Source organism: Berghia stephanieae, chromosome 11 (genome assembly GCF_034508935.2).
Source record: "Berghia stephanieae isolate SIO BIC M18660-M18661 chromosome 11, UCSD_Bste_1.3, whole genome shotgun sequence".
In the NCBI taxonomy this organism is placed as follows: domain Eukaryota; kingdom Metazoa; phylum Mollusca; class Gastropoda; order Nudibranchia; family Aeolidiidae; genus Berghia; species Berghia stephanieae.
Window position 1 is genome coordinate 37926190 of NC_088370.1, and position 24965 is coordinate 37951154.

At 39.7% G+C, this 24965-nt stretch overlaps 1 protein-coding gene across 1 annotated transcript in view; it reads right to left on the minus strand.

Moving 5' to 3' along the window:
- Nucleotides 1–4806: 4806 nt before the first annotated feature.
- Nucleotides 4807–24965, minus strand: part of LOC144956915 (protocadherin-like protein) — a 42991-nt gene continuing 22832 nt past the window's right edge. Inside the window, exons 10-20 of the mRNA XM_078887738.1 lie at nt 23499–23589; nt 22832–23025; nt 20183–20294; nt 14725–14925; nt 13875–14056; nt 11977–12036; nt 10462–10575; nt 9115–9239; nt 7751–7963; nt 6850–6893; nt 4807–5076 (exon numbers count right to left, since the gene is read on the minus strand). Coding sequence (XP_078743864.1) covers nt 4913–5076; nt 6850–6893; nt 7751–7963; nt 9115–9239; nt 10462–10575; nt 11977–12036; nt 13875–14056; nt 14725–14925; nt 20183–20294; nt 22832–23025; nt 23499–23589 — 1500 coding nt within the window. The 3' untranslated portion in view covers nt 4807–4912. The remainder of the gene's footprint in view (nt 5077–6849; nt 6894–7750; nt 7964–9114; nt 9240–10461; nt 10576–11976; nt 12037–13874; nt 14057–14724; nt 14926–20182; nt 20295–22831; nt 23026–23498; nt 23590–24965) is intronic.

A 24965-nucleotide genomic window follows, 5' to 3' on the forward strand; every position in this document is an offset into this window, starting at 1 on the left:
GAGTCATTTAAATCGATCGATATTTGAAGGACCATTTTTCTGGCCAAAATATTAAATATGTTTTTTTTTTTCCAGAGTAAGACAGTTATGGTATTTATTGAACATGACTCTATAGGTAAACAACACGTGTAAGGCCAAACTAATTTGTCATACACCGACATAACAACTTTATTACATTTTGACATGAAAATATTTTTTGTTCGTTGAACTATGACTGAATCTCGTCACGATATTGGGGTCTTTCAGAAATGTGACCCCTCGCCTCAAAACGGTATTATGTCGGAATGATAAAGATTCTGAAAGTTGAATTTATTGCCAGAAATCTCAGACTTGCGTTGAGTTTGTTTGATGTATAGAGGAGAATGAATGTCATAATTTAGTGCGATGAATACCAACAATTCAAAGTATTGACCAGTTCAGCTTTTAATTGACTTTTTTAGCATCTGGTTCATCCCGACATAATACCGTTTTGAGACGGAGAGTCACACATGTGAGTGGAACAGGTGCTAATGTTGATTAATAATAACAGAAAATGAAGCGAAAAGAAAACTGCCAGAAGACAATAGAGAATTTTAAAAATATCCGTGGAGATTGGGGCTTGAACCCACGACCTTACTGATACAACTCACGCCGCCTAGTCAAACCCACCCACCACTCCAGTTCGAGTCTCTCTCTGAGCGGCGATTGGTAGTCCTTGGAAAAGGCTTTTTTTGGCCATCATTCTCTCTCCGTACTCAGGTATAGATAAAACGAAGATGACGTCACTCAAGCCATTGTTATTGTATTTTGCCATCCGCGTTTGTGAGTAATTCTCACTAAACTGTATCAACCAGACTATAAACGTTCAAGGTTACACACAGTTTTGTGTGTTGGTCCGTTATACTTCCGGACGGCAATGTTATGAGCTTCTTAGCCAAGCGCATACTATCTATAAAATCAGATTCTTCTCCTTCGGAACAAAAAGTCTAATATCACTTAACAGGTGTCATCATATCTCGTCTTATATGTTAAGGGTTGCTGATGGCGAGGGATACCTTTAAAGAACTTTGGGCATATTTAGTGGATACAATGCGCTATATGAATTCCCAAGTTTATTTTTTTATTTACCTTTATCCCTAATCTTTAAAAAAATGTTTTACTAGAGAGCTTTTTTATAGCGCAATATCCACTACATGTGCTCAAAGCGCTTTACAAAGGGTCCAGACCAACAGCAACGCATAACATATAGAACGAGAACTGACACCTGTTATGCGATATTACATTTTTTTTCCGACAGAGACAACGCTGTTGACGGTCAGGTACTCATTTTACACCTGAGTACAGTAAGACAATGTGAGTAAAGGGTCTTTTCCAAGGACTCAACTATGCGCCGAGCGAGGCTCGAACCCATGACCTTCCTATCCGAAAGCTAGTGTCATACCACTAGTCCGCATAGGCGCACACAAAAAAAAAAAATAGAATACAGAGAAATTTGTCTAAGATAAGAATGAACTAACATAAAAGTCATCCTTAAAACAGCGCCCGCAGAAATGAGCTAGAGCTAATTGCAAATGAAAAAAAAGCTAACATTCTTTTGTCATCTTCAAATAGAGTCGGTTACATTCAGCTCCACGGGTAAGTGCCTTGTTACGTCATAACGTATGCGAACAGGAATGCCAGTCATTCGACGTCAGCTGAGTCTAGTATGTAAGGAATAAAAGCAGTTTATTGATACCCGCTGTGGCCTTATTAATTTGTAACTCGCTACTCATCTTCTGGGGCCATGTGTGTGGTCTGGTGGTATGACACTCGTGTGGATCGGAAGGTCCAGGGTTCGAAACCGGCTCTGAGCGGCATATAGTTGAGTCATTGAAGAAGACTCACATGTTCTCTTCGTACATGGTCCTTCCTTCAACAGCGTTGCCTCTGTCTGGTAAAAACCTTTAATATCGCCAAATAGGCGTTGTGTCTCGTCCTACGTGTTAAGTTTTGCTGTTGGCTAAGGAACCCTTAAAAGCGATTTGAGCACATTTAGAAGATACTATGCTCTAAAGACATTCTCAAGTTTATTTCTTATTTATGTTCATCTCAAAATAAAGTAAAATGTTCCACAAAAGAAATAATAAAGAGAAATTTGTCTTAAGGTGAGAATGAACTTTGATGATCACGTTTGATAAATATAGATAGAATGAAGTTCACGTCACTCGGTTCTTTGTTATTGTTTTTTACCATCCGCCTTTATGAGTTAACTATATTAACCAGACTATAAAAGTTCATGGTTACACAGAGTTTTGTGTGTTGGTCACCAATAAACTTATTTTGATGAAAAGTTCATAGTGATGCACCAGTTAAATCGTTTCTCAGGGATCTTTTAGTCTGAGTTACCGAGCAGTGACGTCAGTGGTTTCGTGCCGAGTAATCTTAAACTGGGGTGCATTCTTTATTATTTTTCATTATTTGCAACACATCACTGTGAACAATTCATCGCAATAACTGTTTTTGGTTATATTTTATAAAAAATATGTATACAATAACAGTTTGGAAAGTGATTTCTCAAATATAATTAATTCGTGATATCCCATTAACCCATCGATAGATTTCCTCGGTTGATAAGAGAGACGCATGCGCAATGCTATGTTGACGTTCTCTCTGTAAGGGTATGTGGGTTTTTTTTTTAATTATCGTGTCCCGATTGTAATCTGAATATTGTATTCTGGTATTTATTGAAAACAAATAAACTTATCTCACATTTCATCATTTTGATTACAGGATTTTTAAAAATTTGTCTTTTGTTAGCATCTATATACGGCTATGTGGTCTTGCGGTACGACACTCGCTTCCTGATCGGAAGGTCCTGGATTCGAGCCTCGGTCGGCGCATAGTTGAGTCCTTGTAAAAGGCTTTAAACTCACATTCTCTCACCAAACTCAGGTGTAAAATGAGTACCTGGCCGTTAACAGGGCTATCTCTGTCCGATAAAAATTGTACTATCGCCTTACAGGGGTCATGTTTTGTCCTACGTGTTGAGTGTTTCTGTTGACCGGGGACCCCTTGTAAAGCGCTTTGAGCGCATTTAGTGGTTATTGCGCTATAAATGCTCAATTAAAAAAAATATTTCACTACAACCTGATTCCGTATCGAGACGGGGGAACACATAACATAAATAGGAAAATAAAGGGAGTAAAAACGACTCTTATAGTTATGCAAAACAAAGTAGCCCACGATGCGGTCTTTGGCCTTCTTCGCATAATTTTTAAAATTAATTTTACTTATTTTTTCTTGTTTACCCGAAGAAGGTCAAAGGCCGAAACGTCTTTTACTTTGTTTTATATCTGTTATAAATTTCTTCTCCTTTTATTTTACTAAACATTTTATTGAGTCATTAACGCACCTTTAGGTTATGGAACACATGACATTATGTGGTGAAAAGACTAATAAATAGCTGGACTAGAGTAGCGGTTTTCATATGGCTCGTTTTCGCTTTTGAATTCCTTTTCTTATATTTTTCTTTCTTTTTTTTTTCTCTCTGTTTTTTTTTTTTTTTTGTTTTTTGTTTTTTGTTTGTTTGTATTATTTTTTTTTTCCTAAAGCGAAAGACTTAAATGCCATCATTTACCAGCAGATTTTTGACCAATCAAAACGCAGGAATTTGTGATACATCATCAAACCCGCTTTGACAAATATAAAGGAATCTTCAAAAACAATTGATAGAACGAAGTTGACGTCACTCAAGTCTTTGTTATTGTTTTTTTTTTTTTTTTACATCCACGTTTATGAGTAATTCTCACTAAACTGTATTAACCAGACTATAAACATTCACGGCTACACATAGTTTTGTGTATTGGTCCGTTACACGTCCGGATGACAATCGTGAGCTTCTTAGCTAAGCGCATACTATAATAATAATAATAATAATAATAAAAATAATAATAACAAAATAATAATAATAATAATAATAATAATAATAATAATAATAATAATAATAATAATAACAATAATACTAATAATAAACTGATACTACCATAGCACATTATATTTTGCAAGCTAAATTGCATGACGTTGAGGACAAAATGAGGTTTTTTTTTAATGAGTAGGCCATCCTTCTTTATTTACATTTTATTCTACGTACACGGAGGAATATTATATTATTGAAAACGGTTACAGTTTATGTCCAAATCAGTAGCACATTCCATTTGTTCTGAAGTCCATGCGATGTTCTCTTCATCATCACCATCATCATCTATCGTGGCTTGTACTCTTGAGCACGTCCTCGGTCAGCTGTCTCTACTTCTTCTTCTTCTTCTTCTTCGTTCCTCTGATGGACATCTACGGCTGCAGTCCGATATCTGCTATGAAGTCTGTGGTCCGCTTTAGGTCCTCAGCCTCACCATAGAGCTTTGTGTTGAGTGTTGTATGGGTGACCCAGCGGTTCGAACAGCTGTACGAATTACTATCCTGTTCGGTGCGCATGAATTCTGCGTTGATTTTAAAATCACCGTTGGCCATTCTTAGGGTTAACCCACACCGGAGACTGACTCCAACGACTGGCACAGCCATCTTCTGCCGTCTTCTGGATAAAGACGTCGGGCATGGACACAATACTAAGAATAAGGGGAAGAGCCTCTAGACCTACCCATACCAATAATCCGACGTCACCTGTCGTTTTTTTTTTTCCGAGCTTGGTATGGGTAGGTCTAGAGGCTCTTCTCTTTATTCTTAGTATTTTGTCCGTGCCCGACGTCTTTATCCAGAAGACGGCAGAGGACGGCAGTGCCGGGTCGTTGGAGTCAGTCTCCGGTGTGGGTTTGCCCTTTGGATGTGCTCTTACTGAAATTATTTAAAAACAAATCACAGACACACACATACACGCACGCACACACACACACACACACACACACACACACACATTCACCCTAAGCTCCCCATTTTGCCACTAGGAAAGAACACATCTGTTGTTTTGGCTCGATAACGCTGACTGATTCTCTACGTCATCTCCTTTGGTCGTTGTCTGGCGGTCCACTGGGTTCACTGCGTCCTTCGTCGGCTCAGGTTTGCTGTTCCTGTCCGGGTGGCTTATGTAATCATCCTCATTGTATCCTGATGATGGATGACAAGAAATCAAATAATGATCACCGTATCTTTCAAAAAGCAGTTTGTTTAATACAATAGACACTCAATAGCCTTCAACAGTCAAGACGTCACTTCCTTCCTCATGACGCATAGTAACTTAGTTACTGCCTCTAAACTATCGGAACAATGGCGGACGCCCTTATGAAATATTTCTCCGACGAGCATAACACCGTATCCAGAGGACAAAAAAAAAAGCAATATATATCTGATTATGTTTTGACTTTTACACATTTTGATGACAAGACATATGAAAAGTTCTGGCCAGCATGAAGAATAAAAAAGTACCGACTATCTTTGTTTAAAACCATGATGGCCGCCGTTGCTGGGCGACATAACATCAGACTATTGAATCCAATTGGAAATGTAGAGAGCGGCAGGTGGGTCTGCCTAGACACGGGATCCGTGGTTCAGCGGTACGGCCTTTCCGTCTTACCCGAAAGATAATGAGTTCGATAAACCCTCCGCTGCGCTGTGTGGCCTTGAGCATGAGTAACCTCACTTTAGTTCAATTTTTGACGCAAGCGTTGTGGCTACCGCCTGAGTTATTCCAGTCTTCCCATGGAATAGATCCTAGAGACAAATTTCCCCTATGATGGGAATTTTATTTAATTTATTTATTTATTTTTTTCTTTATTTGAAAACTACTAACAAAAGGTAAAAATGAAAAAGCTTCGGATGGGAGAGAAAGATTTCAACAAGTGTGGGTGTGAAAAGTGCCAGACAAAACCATTAAAAAAAAATTTGAATATAAAATAAGCTTTTATATAGCGCAATATCCACTAAATGTGCTCAAAGCGCTTTGTCCCTTGGTCAACAGCAACATTTAACATTTAGGACGGGACATAATGCCTGAGTACGGTGAGATTATGTGAGTTCTTTTCCAAGGACTCAACTACGCGCCGAGCGCGAGGCTCGTACCCAGGAACTTCCGATCCGAAAGCGAGTGTCATACCATAAGACCACATAACCGCACATAAGAAAGATAAATACAAGAAGAAAAAAAGAACCATCCCAAAAACCGTCTACCTCGACGGGGATTGAACCACAAACCTTTCGATACCGATCAGACAGTACAGAAAATAGATGTTTGGGTACAAACTCTTCGACAGCAAAACAAACAATAAACAAAGTAACGGTGAAAACAAATATAACCATTCCACTTCTTCGAGGCTATGTGAGGCTATGTGGTCTGGTGGTATGACTCTTGCATTCGGATCGGAAGGTCCTGGGTTCGAGCCTCGGTCTCGGCACATAGTTGAATCCTTGAAAAAGGCTCTTTACTCACATTCTCTCACCGTACTCAGGTGTAATATGAGTTACTGGCCGTTAACAGCGTTGTGTTTGTCAGAAAAATTGTAATATCGCCTAACAAGCGTCATGTCGCGTCCAACATGTTAAACGTTGCTGTTGACCAGGGACCCCTTGTAAAGGGCTTTGAGCACATTTAGTGGATATTGCGTTATATAAAGCTCGATTTTAATTATTTTTTTTTAGAACGAAAAGTTGCATTGTTTCACTGCTCTCTTGGTGGTAGTGATAAGATTTGAAAACTTTGATTACCGGTAATGAGAAGATCTGAGATTATCTGAGGTTATATATGCTGATATAGCAATATCATCTGAGGTGGATGTTGATAGGAAGGTACAAACTTGTCTAAATTGTAGTTAAAATAATGTTATTCTAAATTCGTACTGTCACAAATGGATATTGACTAAAGCACAAGAATGGAAACTTTCTTACTTTCTTTCCAAAAATCATAGGTAGGCCCGTCGTTTGACCCCACTCTGAAAATCAATAATATCAGAAAGAAATATAATGATTGAGATGTTGATATCAATATTAATAATAATAATAATAATAATAATAATAATAATAATAATATAGATGATGATGATGATGATGATGATGATGATGATGATGATGATGTGATGTGATGATGATGTGATGATGATGATGATGGATGATGATGATGATGATGATGATGATGATGATGATGGATGATGATGATGATGATGATGATGATGATGAGATGATGATGATGATGATGATGATGATGATGATGATGATGATGATGATGATGATGATGAATGATGATGATGATGATGAATGATGATGATGATGATGATGATGATGATGATGAGTGATGATGATGATGATGATGATGATGATGATGATGATGACAATGATGATGATGATGATGATGATGATGATGATGATGATGATGATGATGATGATGATGATGATGATGAAGATGATGATGATGATGATGATGACAATGATGATGGAAGCAAAGAATCTATTAAGGAAGAAGGGAAAAAGTTAAATTATCTAAATATTGTTTTATGCTTATTGGGCAATATATTATGGGAGAGGTGTTGGAGTCAATATATATTCAAACATTACACAAACACACAAAACACACAAATGCACACAGTCTGATAAATGTAGTTCAGTGAGAATTACTCATAATCGTGGATGGCAAAAAAAACTATGACACAGACCGGAGTGACGTCAACTTCATTCTGTATATATATATATATATATATATACATACATATATATATATATGTGTGTGTGTGTGTGTGTGTGTGTGTGTGTGTGTGTATTAGTGTTCCTTATGGTGGGTAAATTCATCACCTACATTTCAGGTTCTGGAGTGACAGGTGGCGGTATATCCAGGACAGGTGCTGGATTTGGTGGTTTAGATCGGGGTAGCGGTGATGGTGGTGGTGGCAAGTTATTCAGGTTCAAACCCACATTCGTCTCTTGATAGTCCTTTGGTGGCGTAGCAGGTTTCACTTTGGACAATTTGGGGAGACTGCTGGAGATGGATTTGGTACGCCAGCTGCATGTACTGCGATCAGAAAAACAAAAAAAGATTAAGATCTGAACAAGTGTGCATGAACGGTACCGGAGAAAGCAAGAAAGAAAAATACCAAAAAAAAAAAGCATCCCAAAGAATCAGTCGACCTCCACTAGCGATCAAACCTCAGACTTTCTAATTACCGATCAGACGAGCTACCATTATAATGTAGCACGTCTGACTGGTAATCAGAAGGTCTGAGGTTCGATCCCCAGTCGAGGTGGGATTGTATTTTTCATCTTTCATACACCCTTCTTCAGACCATTGTCTTACATCGGTGCCTGCTCCTTCGTTTTTTAATTTGATATAATCAGAACAACAATTGTACATTGTTGTGCGGCTATGTGGTCTAATGGTATGACACTCACTTACGGATCAGAAAGACCTTTGTCTAAAATCTGCGCCAAGCGAGGCTCAAACCCAGAAGAAGAAAAACTTGAGTTTTTACATAGCGCAATATCCACTAAAATTGCTCAATGAGCTTTACAAATGGTCCCTGACCAACAACATCACGCAACATGAAGAACGAGACAACACGCCTGTCCAAAAGCGAGTGTCATACAAGAAGACCACATAGCCGTAGGATTGTTTTCTTTCGATTCGAATCAAGCTAACATTTTCAACCACCCACATATTTTCATATCTAAGGAACTTTGGAAATTTCGATATAAGTGAATTTTTTTTTCTTTTTAATATCTTGGTCACAAAAAGCACTAAACAATAAAGATGTTCCAACGTGATCTTTTTAAAATTCTATTGATGATCATTGTGTTAGGTCGGGTATTTTGTGTTTTAACTAAGTTCACACAAATCCAAGTAATGAAGTTGATGAGGTAACGGTGTTAGTGGTAGTGGTGGTGGTGATGATGATGATGATGTTAGTGGTGGTGGTGGTGGTAGTGATGGAGGGGTGTGGTGGTGTTGGTGTTGACGGTTGTGGTGGTAATTGCTTTAAGGGTGGTGCTGGTGATGGAGATGATGATGATGATGATGATGATGATGATAATGACGATGACAAAGATGACAATAATGATGATGATGTTGATGATGATGATGATGATAATGACGATGATGATGATGATGATGATGATGATGATGATGATGATGATGATGATGATGATGACGACCACATTACTACCTACCTACAATACTGGCAACACCTGATTTTCCACAACATCCAAGCCAGCAAGGAGATTAACCCCAGGGCCAGTAGGCCTGATATCACCACCCACCACAAGTTGTCAACGATACCATTCGAATTCATTGTCTGGGGATTCAATTGATTAAGATGTGAACAAGTGTGTATGAAAGGTGCCAGACAAAGCAAGAAAGAAAAATACAAGAAAAAAAATCCCCAAAATTAGTCGACCTCAACTGGGTATCGTATCTTTTTACGACTGGTGCCTGCTCATTAATTATTTAATTTGATATTTATTTTGTGGATTCAATTGTAAAACTTATTTAGTGTCATAAGTCATCGATTCTGTATCGTCAAATACGGCCCACTGTCTTCAATTTAGAATTAGCGAATGGATTCTTTTTTTTTTGTAAATTAAACAAAAAATGAAAATCCTGCTCCTTAATTTCTTAACCAAACATAGTAGATTGTTTATAAATAATGACGGGAATGAAATCGACCTCTCTCTGATCATTGTAATTGTTTTTATACCGCCAAATAGGTGACTAGTTATCACACGAATTTCTCGATCATGTTATAAACGTTTAAATTTACACATAGATATCTGTGTTGGTTCTATTGGCCAAGCGGTGGAACAAAGGGTATTTAGCTAAGACAATAGCACAAATAGTAAAACCTGTGTATTTCACGTGTTTACCAATCACTGCCGTTCTTTACATTATGACGACTGTCCGAGAGGCGTGGTAATCAAAGTGTCTATTCTGCTGCTGTCCACCTTCGCTGTCTGCGGCTGACAGGACAGACTCACCAACAATGTAGTGCTGGAAAGAGCGAACTCCCTCAGTATGCATTTCATGTTCTGTCAGGGACGTTTGCGTACACAGGATGTAAGATGGACGCATGCCCAAAGACATCATGTACGGTGAACTAGCTTCTGGACGCCCCCAACTGGCCCTCCAACTCTGCGCTTCTATGATGTCTGAAAATGAGACATGAATCCGACAGGCATCAACTCAAACACATGGGAGTCGCTTTCTGACGACCGCAGCGGTTGGAGATATGCGTGATGGAGGGAGTGAAGAGAGATGGGGAGAGGAGAGCAAGGAGGAAAGAGAGGCAGCAGATCCAAACACCAAACACACAGCCAAAATACCTGTGAAACTGTGGTAGAGACTACTATGCGAGGATCCGTCTGCTGAGTCACACCCGTCGCTGCTCTCAACAAGACTGGCGAGACCGAAGTCATACAGGCTGCAAACCATCGTCTCTTGAGACGGAAATATGCCTACTACTATTCTGCTGTCAACGGACCGGAGCCCAAGACCGGAAATACATACATATTATTACTTACCCCAAAACCAGACGGTGTAATGGTCGAGGTGACCGCCAAAGGCCCGTGTCCTCCATTCCCTAAATATATCGTGGATGCCTGTGGTGGAGTGGTCGTTGTTGACGTAGGACATGGCTGGTACACAGAAGATGGTAAAAGATTTAATAATGATGATGATGATGATGATGATGATGATGATGATGATGATGATATGAATACAATATAATAATAATAATAATAATAATTAATAATAATAATAATAATAATAATAATAATAATAATAATATAATAATAATAATAATAATAATAATATAATAATAATAATAATAATTAATAAATAATAATATTAATAATAATAATAATAATAATAATAATAATAATAATAATAATAATAAATAATAATAATAATAATTAATAATAATAATAATAATAATAATAATAATAATAATAATAATATAATAATAATAATAATAATAATAATAATAATAAATAATAATAATAATAATAATAATAATAATAATAATAATAATAATAATAATAATAATAATAATAATAATAATAATAATAATAATAATAATAATAATAATAATAATAATAATAATAAATAATAATAATATAATAATAATAATAATAATAATAATAATAATAATAATAATAATAATAATAATAATAATAATAATAATAATAATAATAATAATAATAATAATAATAATATGTCATATGTTTGTGTTGAGAATACTGGCTATTAAGCTTAATTGCTGGCCAATCTAACCCGCGATCTCCAGTAGTCGGTGAGAGAGAGCTCTGGGAATGACCTGAGTTAGTTACGATTTTTTAAGGGATCGTGGATAGCTCATACGGTAGAGTCACGCTCTCACCGGCCAGGCGAGTTGTCGTACAAATAAAGTCACGGGTTCAAACCCCCATCACCGCCGCGAAAAATGTTATTCTCTATTGTCTTCTAGCACTTTTCTAATCACTTCATCTCTTGTTGTTACCAACATAAGTGCCTGCTCCACTCACTTTTCTGAATTAAAAAGAGTGCTGTTGAGGCCCAATGATTCACCAGAATAAAAGAGGTATTAGTCAAGTGTCAAGTAACGTATTTATGAATCGTGAGTGGAGCAGGCATTTTTATTTTGAAAATAACAAGAAATGAAATGAGTAGAAAGTAGAAAAGTGCCAGAAGACAATTAAAAGAAAATAATTTTTTTAAACGTTCGCTGCGATGGGGGGTTTGAACCCACGATCTTACTAGTACGCCAACTCCGCCTGGCCGAAGTCTTCCACCACTTATCGTTTATCAGTGATGGATGACTTCGACTGTAGACCTCCCTTCACCCGGCCAGGCGGAGTTGTCGCACCGATAAAGTCATGGGTTCAAGGACCCCATCGCCGCGAAATTAAAAAAAAAAAAATTTATTGTCTTCATGCACTTTCCAACTTATTTCATTTCTTGCTTTTATCAACACAAGTGCCTGCTCCACTCACTCTTGGTTCCTCATGAATTTCTTGTAATCAAGTTATTTTACTTACAACACATCGAACTGTCAGATACACAGGGGCCTGGGCCTTCAACGGTCCTGGGTATTTACCCTGAAATTTTAAGAATTAGAAAATTAGACAGGGTGTCTAGAAATCGAAAATTTATATGACAGCTTTACATCTTACCAACGCCACTAACTACCACATCATCTCATTCATCTGTAGTGTTTCATTTATCCTGCTTGTTGATAAAGGAGAAAGCCGAAACGTCCATCCATTCTATCTGTTTTCGAAATTAAATTGAAGCTTACATTCAATTTCACATTGTTATTTATGACAAAACACAGAAGAAAATATATTTCGCGGAACTCCGCTGCCTTCCTGATCCAGCAACTGCCTTGTAAAATTTTGACACAAATCTTGAGCATGTGTGAAGCGCAATAGCCACTAAAATGCCCAAAGCGCATTACAGTGGGTCCCTAGCTAACAGCAACACTTAAATATAGGAGAAGACATGACGCCTATTATGTGATATTATTAGAATTTTTTCCGACAGAGGTAACGCTGTTAATGGCAGGTATTCATTTTATACCTGAGTGAGGTGAGAGGATGTTGACAAAGATGTTTTTTTTTCAAGGACGCCAAAAGCGGGCTCGAAGCCTACCCTTCCGATTCGATGGCGATTGTCATATCAGAATACCGTATATCCACACAACAACAGCAACAACAACAACAACAACAACAGCAACAAAATTAACGAATACTACAACAGCAGAAGAAGAACACACCACTTGCAGCACCAATGCTTACCCTTTAACAGGAGATGTGTCTCCAGCCATTATGTGTGCTCTCATAAACATCTCACGGGAAGGTAGTACGGACAACAACAACAACAATAACACACCAATCAAATAATATAACAACTATATACAATAAAAACCGTCGACTTAAACCATTGACCTTCCGATCCGAGGGCAATTACTATAACCCAAGAACTCATAGTCACACAACAACAACAACAACAACAACAACAATCACAACGACAACAACAACAACAACAATCAGTACATCAACAAGTTAAGAACCCACGCCATTACAGCATCAGTTGCCCATCCTCAAAATACGTCAAGCCTCTAGTTGCCATCCGTGCTGTAATAACCACAAATCTGACGACAATGGGGACAATAACAGCAACGACAATTATAAAAACAACAACAACAACAACAGTAAGAAGAAGAAGAAGAAGAAGAAGAAGAAGAAGAAGAAGAAGAAGAAGAAGAAGAAGAAGAAGAAGAAGAAGAAGAAGAAGAAGAAGAAGAAGAAGAAGAAGAAGAAGAAGAAGAAGAAGAAGAAGAAGAAGAAGAAGAAGAGAAGAAGAAGAAGAAGAAGAAGAAGAAGAAGAAGAAGAAGAAGAAGAAGAGAAGAAGAAGAAGAAGAAGAAGAAGAAGAAGAAGAAGAAGAAGAAGAAGAAGAAGAAGAAGAAGAAGAAGAAGAAGAAGAAGAAGAAGAAGAAGAAGAAGAAGAAGAAGAAGAAGAAGAAGAAGAAGAAGAAGAAGAAGAAAGGAAGAGGAGAATGAGAAGGAGAGGAATGGAGGAAGAAGAAGAAGAAGAAGAAGAAGAAGAAGGAAGAGTAGGAGAATGAGAAGGAGGAGGAGATGGGGAGGAAGAAGAAGAAGAAGAAGAACACACCGCTTACAACACCAATGCCTATCTTTCAAAAGCAGCCGTCTCTCCAGTCGTTATCTGCTGTGCAGTCATAACCAACTCACTGGAAGGTAGTAGGGACTACAACATAACAAGAACAAAACAAATACAACAACAACGACAATCAACACAAACTCTGGACCTTCCAATCCGAAGGCGTGTGTCATATCACGAGACTTTAGAGTCGAACAACAACAACAACAACAACAACAACAGCAGCAACAAGTGAAGAACACAACACGTACAGCATCAACCACCCATCCTTCAACAGATGCCGTGTCTCCAGCCGTCATCTGTGCAGTGAGCACGACCTCCCCTGAGGGCAGTAGAGACAAAGGCCCGTCCTTGGCAGGAAGCATGTACGCTCTTTTGTTGAACTGATAGTAGGAATCGTAGTCATTCGTCTCCAAAACATCAAGGCCGGTGCCTGATAGGGGAAAAAGTTTGCACAAAACACAGTTAAAAGAGGAGAAACTTGATCTTCTAAGGACGAAGACATTCCATTGGAATGTGCTAGCCGTGTGGGGAAGAAGTCAGTGGTAAAAGTATATCTTCAATGAAATTATCAAATTGACAAATTAGGTTCGTTCATCCTCAGTCGAGTAATACCGATTTTTAGGGATGTTTTTATTTGTTTTGTTTTTTTCTGTGCGGCTATTATGTGGTCTAGCGGTATGACACTCGCTTTCGGATAGGAAGATCCTGAGTTCGAGCCTCGCTCGGCGCATCGTGGAGTCCTTGGAAAAAGCTCTTTACTCACATTCTCTCACCTTACTCCGATGTAAAACGAGTACCTGGCCGTGGTTAGTGGTGTCTCTGTTGGAAAAAAAACCCTGTAATATCGCCTAAGAGACGTCATATGTCTCTTTCTACATGTTACATGTTGCTGTTGGCCAGGGTTACACTTGTAAGCACATTGAATTGATATTGCACTATATAAAAGCCCAAGCTCAAGTATTCTTGCATTTGTTTTTTTCTTTCTTGCTTTGTCTGGCACTGTTTCATACAAACATATTAAGATCTATATTTTACACCAGTGCCTGCTCCCCGCTCCCAACCCCCTACATTGTCACCTTTATATTTCCAAAGACTAACCTGGTACTGTACATTCTGTGACAATATAATGTTGTGACCCTCCAAGGACAAATGGAGCATTATCATTGGCGTCCAGCACATTGACAGTTACTTCCCCTTCTGCAGTCAACCCTCCCTTGTCCTCGACCTCCACAGTGAAGGTCACTTTTCTAGGCATTCTCCCTCGGTCCACGTCATATTCCAGCAAAGACGTAATGACACCTGGAGAGGAATAGGACACAAATTTAAACTAATCATTAATGGGGAAAATATCAATCTACTGTGAAATAACATAGTCATGACAGCTTTATATCTTTAAAAAAAATAGAACATAATGCGTATCGATTAGAAGTCAATTTCTTGTGAAATATAAAAGTGCACAATTGTATTAGGGCGTTACGATAGTTCAGTTGGTAGAGCATTTGCTTTACACCCAAAGGGACCAAAATCGATCTAAGGTGCAGTTGATATTTTTTCTGACCCCCTGCCTACCCAGCTGTGAATTGGTAGCTGAGTCTCTTGGATTTGGCAGCAGCCACTTATGGTTCACACTGTTATGTTATGACGATCGACCCACTCAGCAAAGTCCGGTCCGCATTCGTGCACCGTCGCAAATCCGCCTGGTAGCATCGTCACAACACACCTTTCGACTAGATGCTCTGCCGTCTCGGGTTCTTGCCCACAGCGTGGACATATTGGACAGGAAGTTAGACCCCACCGATGTAACGCACTTGCCGTTCGGCAGCTCCTCGACCGAAGCCGATTCGCAGCTACCCAATGTCTCCTCTTACTGGTATCAAAGCCTGGCAACTTCTCACCAAGCTCAGAGGAGTGTAGGTCCCCGCCCCCACGAGGGATTGAATTCGTCCAAACCGACTTCCATCTCGTATGTGCAGCTCTGTCCGTTGTCAGGGATTCTGCGTACAAGGGTTGCCGGGACTTATTTCGGCTCGAAACGGGGGCACCGTCCATTATGCGCATGAGAGGGGTATCCCCATTCCCTCTCTCTTTGATCTTACTCAGCCAGTTTCCCGTAATCGTTTCCCTCCGGACATCGGGGGGCTGATCGCTGCCATTATCGGGCCCCATTCTCTAGGGGTTGTTGCTAGCGTTCCCGACACTATGTGCATCGACTTGCGAAGTTTTACATCCACCTTCTCCACGTTTCTGCTTCTACCCCACACTGGAGCGCAATACTCCACGGTGGAATAGCATAGTGCCAGGGCGGACGTTCTCAGGAGCGCTTGGCTAGCGCCCCAAGTCGATCCCGCCAGCTTCCTCAGAAGACTATTCCGCTTCTCTATCTTCCGGGCAACCCCTTCGAGATGCACCCGATAGGAAGGCTGCGATCCAACGTCACCCCTAAATATTTTGGATGCGGCTCATATGGGAGTGGCTGGTCCCCGACTAGGACATTCAGTTTACGGGTGTGCCAACCACTGCATAAGTGAAATGCAGTGGCCACGGTTTTTGAAGTGTTCATCTTCAGGTACCACTTGTCAAAGTAGAATTTGAGTCTGGTGACGTCCTCGCTGAGTACGCTCTCGAGACGGGTCCACACTTTACTCTGAGTAACGAGTGCCCAGTCGTCTGCGTATCCCAGCCTCAGGGAGGAAGTGTTCGGCATATCGCTAATGTAAACGTTAAACAACATTGGCGCAAGTACCGACCCCTGAGGGACCCCATTCTTCAGTTTCCTTACTTTGCTCGTGACGTCTCCCAGCGCGACGTGGAATTGCCTTTCCCCTAAGATCGAAGAGAACAACTTCAATGTCTTTTTGCACCTTATGATTTTTGCAAATTTAGAATCAACCCATCGCACCAGACCGTATCGTACGCCGCTGATAGGTCTATAAAGACAGCACCTGTTTGCTGTTTTCTCTCGAAACCCGTGCTCAATATGCTCTGTAAGGGCAATGACCTGCTCCGTGGTGCACCTCCCTTCCCTGAAGCCTGCCTGCTCGGGTGGCAGGGCAGCGTCTAGGACCGGCCCCCATCGGTTTAATAGAACACGCTCCAACAATTTGTAAAGACAGCTCAGCAGCGATATGGGTCTGCCTCCTTCGCCGGTTTCCCTGAGCTTCAGGATGGCAACTATATTCGCATGCTTCCACACTTGTGCAAGCTTTCCTTTTGCAAGGACGTCGGACATTGCCTCTGCTAGCCAGGCCCGTGCCCTGGGGCCCAGAGTCGGACATTGCCTCTGCTAGCCAGGCCCGTGCCCTGGGGCCCAGATGCGTCACCATATCGGGATATACACCATCTATCCCTGCTGCTTTGCCGTTCTTCACTTTGCTAATGACTGCACCCACTTCTCGGGGACTGAACGGGGCCGTCCAGTCCGATTCCTCCGCAGGTAGCGAGTCCAAAATCGTACGGGTACGCCTTGCGGACACCGCGCTCAAAAGCCTGATCAGGGACCCGCTTACGACGGTTCTTAATGTTCTTGGCAATTGTGTCTACCTCGCATTCCGGTGCAGCCTTCGCGTAATTCCGATCTGGGTCCAATTTCTTTATCAAACGCCAAGCGTGGCGGCTGGAGTGTGTAAAGTCGAGACTTTCCACGGTCTCCTGCCACCGTTGCTTCCTTCCCTCTGCCAGAGACTGAAGTAGTCTAGCGGCTGCGTCCTGGGACTGGGTCTGCTGGTACTCTCGGTACAGCTTTTCCGACTCTGCTGTCCAGCAAGGGGTGTAGAATTTCCGTTTGCCCCGTAGAATAGAGCGTTGAACGCTCTTAACCAGTAGCCTACTGAATCTGGTTATATTCTTGGACTTGGGAGGAATGGCAGGGCAGACCTGCTTGATATAGGAATTGAATTCCTCCCAGTCAGCCTTCCTGAAGTTCCATCTGCAAAGTGGGAGAGACTGCACCCTCGGTATTGTCACCCTAGCTGTGACAAGAACCGGCCTGTGCTGGCTATGCGGAAAGTCCCAGAGGACTGTTCGCTTCACCTGCAGCGGTTCACCGTTCGCGCCTTTCGTTACGAGGGTGAGGTTTGGAGTATACTCCTTCTTATGGCGGGTACCCGGAAGGTACCCTTAGCTGTAGGATCGTACACTAGGTGTAGATCATTACAGTCCATCCATGAGCGGAGTTGTCTTCCTGCCTCGTTGCAGTCTCGGTAGCCCCATTCGTGATGGTGGCTATTAAAGTCTCCCAGACAGATGGAAGGATGGCTGACCACCGGTACCGGTGGTGTAGTCCAAGTCGCTCTAGGTGGTTTGTAAATATTATGCAAACACAGTCCACCTACTTCCACGGAAATTCGGTTCACCCCATTGCTGTCCGTTACGCTCTCAATGACCCTTACCTTCGATGGCTCTTTAGCGTAAACGCCAACCCCTCCTTTGAGCCTCGAAGTGTCCTCGCGTTGGACCACCGTATAGCCTCGGATCTGGAATCGGGAAGATTGCGCGCCTGAATAAAGGTGGGTCTCCTGTAACAGGAGGATATCTACGCAGTGGGCGGCCAATAGCTTTGATAAAAGCTCATTTTTTGCCATACTCTGGCTCACGACGTTCAGGGACAATATGTGCGTCAGTTCGCCATCCCCGCCGTCGCATTTTCCGATTGTCAGGCCGCGAATCAATTGATGAATGGGACGTTTGCTTTTTTCTCGGACGTGCCGACGACCCTTGCGACACGAACGCGGTATTATTTGGCTAGGCGGCAGACCGCTTCGCCATTGACGGGACTGATTGGGACTCGACATGAAGATAATAGTTTGGCGCCCGGGATAGGGCTGCTATTTGGGGACCGGGTTGGATCAAATTTAGTCACACACCGGGCGAGCAGCTCATGTGGCTCGTTGGCTCGATACCCGGGATGGTCTCGTGACGGTCGACCGGGATTTACACCTTTGCCCTCCCGTATGGCTCAAGCCCCCTCACCACTGCAAGGTAAAGATCCACGAGTGGTTGGATTTGGAGGAAAGTACTTTGCGATTGACTATATAGCGTCCTATCCAATGGATAGCAAGCATTTGCTATTGTCCGTTTCACGATATTGAAACCGGGATAAACTCGGCACCAATCAAGGACTACAGCAAGTGTATTACAATATGATGAGTCTTGAGGGATGGGTAAAGAATTCACGAATCAATAGACTGAATAAAGCAACAAATAGCAGGACGAGACATGGCGCATGTAAGTTCATATTGCATTTTAATGTCGATAGAGACAGGACAAGGGTATCAATGGCCTGGCACTCAATTTACAACCCAGTGGGAAATGGAATAGGAAGAAGACGATGGAGGTGGATTGGAAACACCCTTAGAAAAAATGACTCCACTATAACAAAGAAAGTATTGGACTGGAATCCTCAGGGTATAAAGACTAAGCAGAAGGCCACGAGAAACATGGAGAAGAGTTAAAGAAGCTGATATAAAGGGGAGTGATAATGCATGGAATGCTTTAAAATAAAAAAAAGTTAGCTCAAGATGGAGAGGAATGGAAATTGGTTGTCTGTTGCCTAGACCCTGACCCAGGGTGAAAAAGGCAATGATGATGATGATGATGATGGCAAGACCAACTTTGGACATGGAGAGAAAAATAAAGGGAATAATTGTGGCTCATAAATAAGGGAAAAACACAAAACAAACCACGTTTCGGTCTTTGGCCTTTTTCAAGTAATATATATACACACACATATGCACACACAAATACTACCACTACTACTACTACTACTACTACTACTACTACTACTACTACTACTACTACTACTACTACTACTACTAAAAATAATAATAATAATAATAATAATAATAATAATAATAATAATAATAATAATAATATAATAATAATAATAATAATAATAATAATAATAAATAATAATAATAATAATAATAATAATATAATAATAATAATAATAATAATAATAATAATAATAATATATAATAATAATAAAAAATAATAATAATAATAATAATAATAATAATAATAATAATAAATAATAATAAATAATAATAATAATAATAATAATAATAATAAATAATAATAATAATATAATAATAATAATAATAATAATAATAATAATAATAATAATAATAATAAAATAATAATATAATAATAATAATAATAATAATAATAATAATAATAATAATAATAATAATAATAATAATAATAATAATAATAATAAATAATAAAATAATAATAATAATACAATAATATAATAATATATAATATAATAATATAATAATATATATATATATATATATAATATAATATCTTATATTTAAATAATAAATCGTTTGTTTTTGTAAAGACCTAAAGTAACAGTCTTTTTTATTTATCCCTCATTTATTGACTCATTTAGGCACCTCTAGTCTTCCGTTTTACTACTTTGGACAACTCGGTGTCGGACTCGAAACTGTGTCCAACAGACCAAAAGCTTGTGTCTAACCACAAGACCACAAATCCCTACAAAATTTGCCTTCCAAAATGTTTCGAGGCAGGCACATTTTTTACACCATCCACAAACCTGTATTTGGGTCAATAGTAAATCGTCCATCTTCATTTCCTGACGTAATTTTGTATTTCCTGGTGTCTGAGAAGTCCTCGTCATCAATGGACCACTCTGGCTGGAAGCTCATCTATGGGGAAATATATATAAGCTATAGAAAGTAATGATTAGGTCAAGGCAATGCCAACTCGTTACAACAAAAATCCATTGATTTTCGTTGTGCTTCTGGTTGAAAATTGCGATCCATCGTTTATAAACGGTAATAAATCAGAATGATATGAATAGTATGCGCTTGGCTAAGAAACTCACAGCATTGCCATCCGGAAGTATAACGGACCAACACACATATCAATGTGTGACATGAATCTTTTATATTCTGTCTAATACAGAGTCCTTATATATAACTGGAACACGGGCACTGAGTGGGACCGAAGAGCAAAGATCAGACATCTGAAAACATCTGAAAAGAGTCCTGAATATACGATACCCCACAAAAATAAGCAATAAAACACTGTGTGAAACAGGCAATGAAAGACCCTTATCCATTCAAATCCTTGAGGCAAGATGGCGGCTTTTTGGGCAGATACTCAGAAGAGATGTAAATATATCAGCTAATATAGCATGAATATTTTTACACCCCATCCGGACACAAGAACTATCAAGGTAGACCACCCACGTCAATTCACACTGTTCTCAATAGTGACCTAAAACGCCTTCAAAATAACAAAGTATTAAAATCAAAGGAAGACCTCACGAAATTAGCATCCACAGCAAAAGACCGTGAACAGTGGAAGGAAATGACACGGATGATTAGAGAGGCAGCCGAGGCGTCCCGATCGGATGATTAGGAAGCGAAAGGCCTTAAGTAAGTCAGTAAGTCATGTGATGTAGCTACAAAAGAACTCGGAATGAGAAAATGTTGGTTGTATCGTCACGAATAATATGACGATTTTCCTATGGTTGGTAAGGAGGAGGTTAAACACCGTCGTTAATCTACCGGGGCACCACCGATCCGGCATGTCAAGTGTTGTGTTAACTGTCTTCCATGTATCCTTTCGGTGGACTTGTATAGTGAGGCCTTCCGAAAGCTCCTAGTGCTAAGGGAAACGACTCAAATATTCCCTCAATTCAACTAAACTTAAGTAAAAATACTACTGTAATAGAAAGAAAAAAACAAACTAGGACTGCTTTGCACTACTTTTCAATACTTCACAAATCAATATGGCGGCCGAGAATCAAAACAATGGTCACATTAGGACATTTTAATCTTTCACAAATCCTTCAAGGTTTTTAAAATGCTCCTCAATGATGACAAATTGAATAAATAAACGCCTGACAAAAGATCCACAGTGAAAATACAAATTGAAAGAAATGCTAGCGCTAGGAGCTTTTGGAAGGTCTCTCCTTATATATAGCTCGGTGGCATCCATCTCCTCTCCAAGCTTGATAGACTAATCAAAACCGAAAAATGACGTCATTGAAATTGATTGTTTATGGCTTCCATTACAAGATAACGTATTATTGTAGAAGAAAGATGAGGCTACCAATTGTCGATAGCGAATAACAAACTCATTCGAACCGTTATTGAACAAATATGCAATGTTCACATTGTTTTAATTAAAATCAATTCACTTATCTGTCTTCCCCTTTATTATTCAATGATTTACATAGTCCTGGCCTCACGAATTCCGCCAAACAAATTACTTTAAACAGCTTCGAACAAAATACGACATCCATAATTAAACCGGAACTTAGTCTACACTGCACGACAGTGACCAATGGAAACAATTAACAACATGGATGGAGAGATCAGCTATACTCATAGACCATGAGTGAATCACACAATTCTCAGCAAGCGTCATTCGGACTGCGAAGCTTACTACTACTACTACTACTACTACTACTACTACTACTACTACTACTACTACTACTACTACTACTACTACTACTACAACTACTACTACAACTACTACTACTATTACTACTACTACTACTACTACTACTACTACTACTACTACTACTACTACTACTACTACTACACTACTACTACTACTACTACTAACTACTACTACTACACTACATACTACTACTACTACTACTACTACTACTACTACTACTGCTGCTGCTACTACTACTACTACTACTACTACTACTACTACTACTACTATTACTACTACTACTACTACTACTACTACTACTACTACTACTACTTTACTGGGTTAAATTTACATATCTATGTCGAATATATTGTACTAAGTAATATAGAAATTAATAACGTAGTTGATTTTTATTACAAAAAGTGCATCGTGCAACAACTGTTGCATTTGGGACACACGTTTTCGCTTCGCAATTACTTTTTTTTTGGTACGACAACTTGTGCGGAGATATGGCCTTGCGTATGACATTCGCCTTCGGATTGGAATGTCCTGGGTTCGAGTCCCGTTTAGAGACTTGATGTGCACATTATCTCAGAGTACTCAAGTCTAAAATAAGTACCTGGGCATTAGCAGAGTTGCCTCTGCCTAACAAGCTCCTGACTTGTCCTACATGTTGAGCATTCCTGTTGGTACCCTTGTATAGCGCTAGGAGCAAGTTTAGTGGATATTGTGCTCTATAAAAGCTCAAGTTTATAAATTCAAACGATCTGCCTGAACAAGAATGACTTACGTGCCCTTCGTATACTTTCATTGATATCTTAGGGTTGGCTATTTCCGGTTTTTCATTGATGTCCGTGACAGAAATCGTCAGAGTCTTGGTGGTACTGATGCATCCTCCGGAGTCAGTGACACTTAGGGACAACTGGGCAGTTCGTATTGATGAGTCTTCGTAGTTGAGAGCTGAGTTTAGAACGATCTGGTTGTCTGGTATTGATGGACATTTTAAATAACATAAAAAATAAATTCAATTCCCGTTATTCATCCCATAGGGGGAATTTGTCTCTATGGTCTATTCCGAGTGAAAACTGGAATAACCCAGGCGTTAGCCGCAATGCAGCGACGCAAATTGAGATAGGGCGAGGTGACTTGCTCAAGGCCACACAGCGCAGCGGCGGTTGATCGAACTCGGTACCTTTCGGGACGAAGCAAAGACCGTACCGCTGAGCCACGCTGCCCCCCGTGTAGTTGGTTAAGTCTAGCGTGTTGCCAGAGATAGTAATAGTATGCGCTTAGCTAAGAAGCTCACAACATTGCCATCCAGAAGTATAACGGGCCAACACACACAATGTTTAGAGTCTGGTTAATACAGTTTAGTGAGAACTACTCATAAACATGGATGGCAAAAACAATAACAAAGACCTAAGTAACGTCAACGTCGTTCTATCTATTCAGCTTACCTCTCAGTTCAAAATGTCCTTGAGCAGCAGACGGGCTGGCCGTGAGAATCATCGTTAAGTCACCGAGAGTGTCCTCGTCAATGATGTTCACCTTTTCATAAGAAATGTCGGGAGAATTTGTATGTGTGTGATAAGACACATTAAAACAAATATGGATATAAATTTGACAATAGAGAATTAAAAAATTCGACAATCAGGTTTCAAGCCCATGATCGGACTGTTACGATAATAGGGAACAAAACCGTGGTGTCAAAAATGGTTCCAATATCATTGAAAGTGTAAAAAAGACAAATCAGGACCACTGAATAAATACCTAGTCTAAATATTGCTGGTGGCCAATAAATATCATCCACCATCGCTCTTTTAGGCCTAGCAATCCTTCATCATCATCATCATCATCATCATCATCATCATCATCATCATCATCATCATCATCATCATCATCAGCATCATAATCATTGCCTTTTCATCCTGTGTCCGGGTATAGGCCACAGACAAACAGTTTCCATCCTTCTGTATCCTGATATAACCTTTTTTTTATCTCGTTCCATCTCTGATCACTTCTCTGTATATCAGCTTCTTTAATTTATTTTTCGGTTTTGTCTGATGTCCTTCATAAATTCTATTATTGCAGAAACTCTTCGGTCACCCAGCTAAAAGAAACGATTTGATTTGTCTACCAGTGTTTCTGAAGCAATTTTTTTTTTTTTTACAGAAGAGGTGTTAACCCTTAGAATTTGCATTAAAAAAGTTATGTCAACTTATGATTCAATATGTAACCTATTAATTATCATTCCTTCGAAAGACTGGTTACATACACACTTCCAATGAGTTGGGGAACCCGAAAAGAAGAAGTTGTGACGTCACGACTTTTATTCCTTATTCCGCTTGGCCACGTGAGGGACGCTCGACAAATTACCCACTCGATCTTCGACCAATCAAAACTCAGGAAAACCTCCTAAAGCCCTCGGACAAAGCCGTGCAGGGCAAATAGATTTGTACGGCTATGTCGTACTATGACACCCGCTTTCGGATCGGAAGGTCCTGGGTTCGATCCTAGCTCGACGCATCGTTGAGTCCTTGGAAAAGGCTATTTACTCACATTCTCTCACCGTACTCAGGCGTAAAATGAGTAACTGGCCGTTAACAGTGTTGTATCTGTCCAAAAGAAAATTGTAGACGTCATGTACCGTCCTAAATGTCAAGTGATGCTGTTGGCCTGGGACCCCTTGTAAAGCGCTTTGAGCACGTTTAGTGGAGATTGCGTTGTATAAATGCTCAATTTAAAAAAAATATTTTTTTTTAGTTTTCACGACATTCCCAGGGTAGGCTGTAAACATTTATTAAGGTTGCCCAAGCGTGCTTTGGTACCGATGATAATGATGATGATTATGGTGATTATGATGAGGATGATGATGGTGATGATGATGATGATGATGATGATGATGATGATGATGATGATGATGA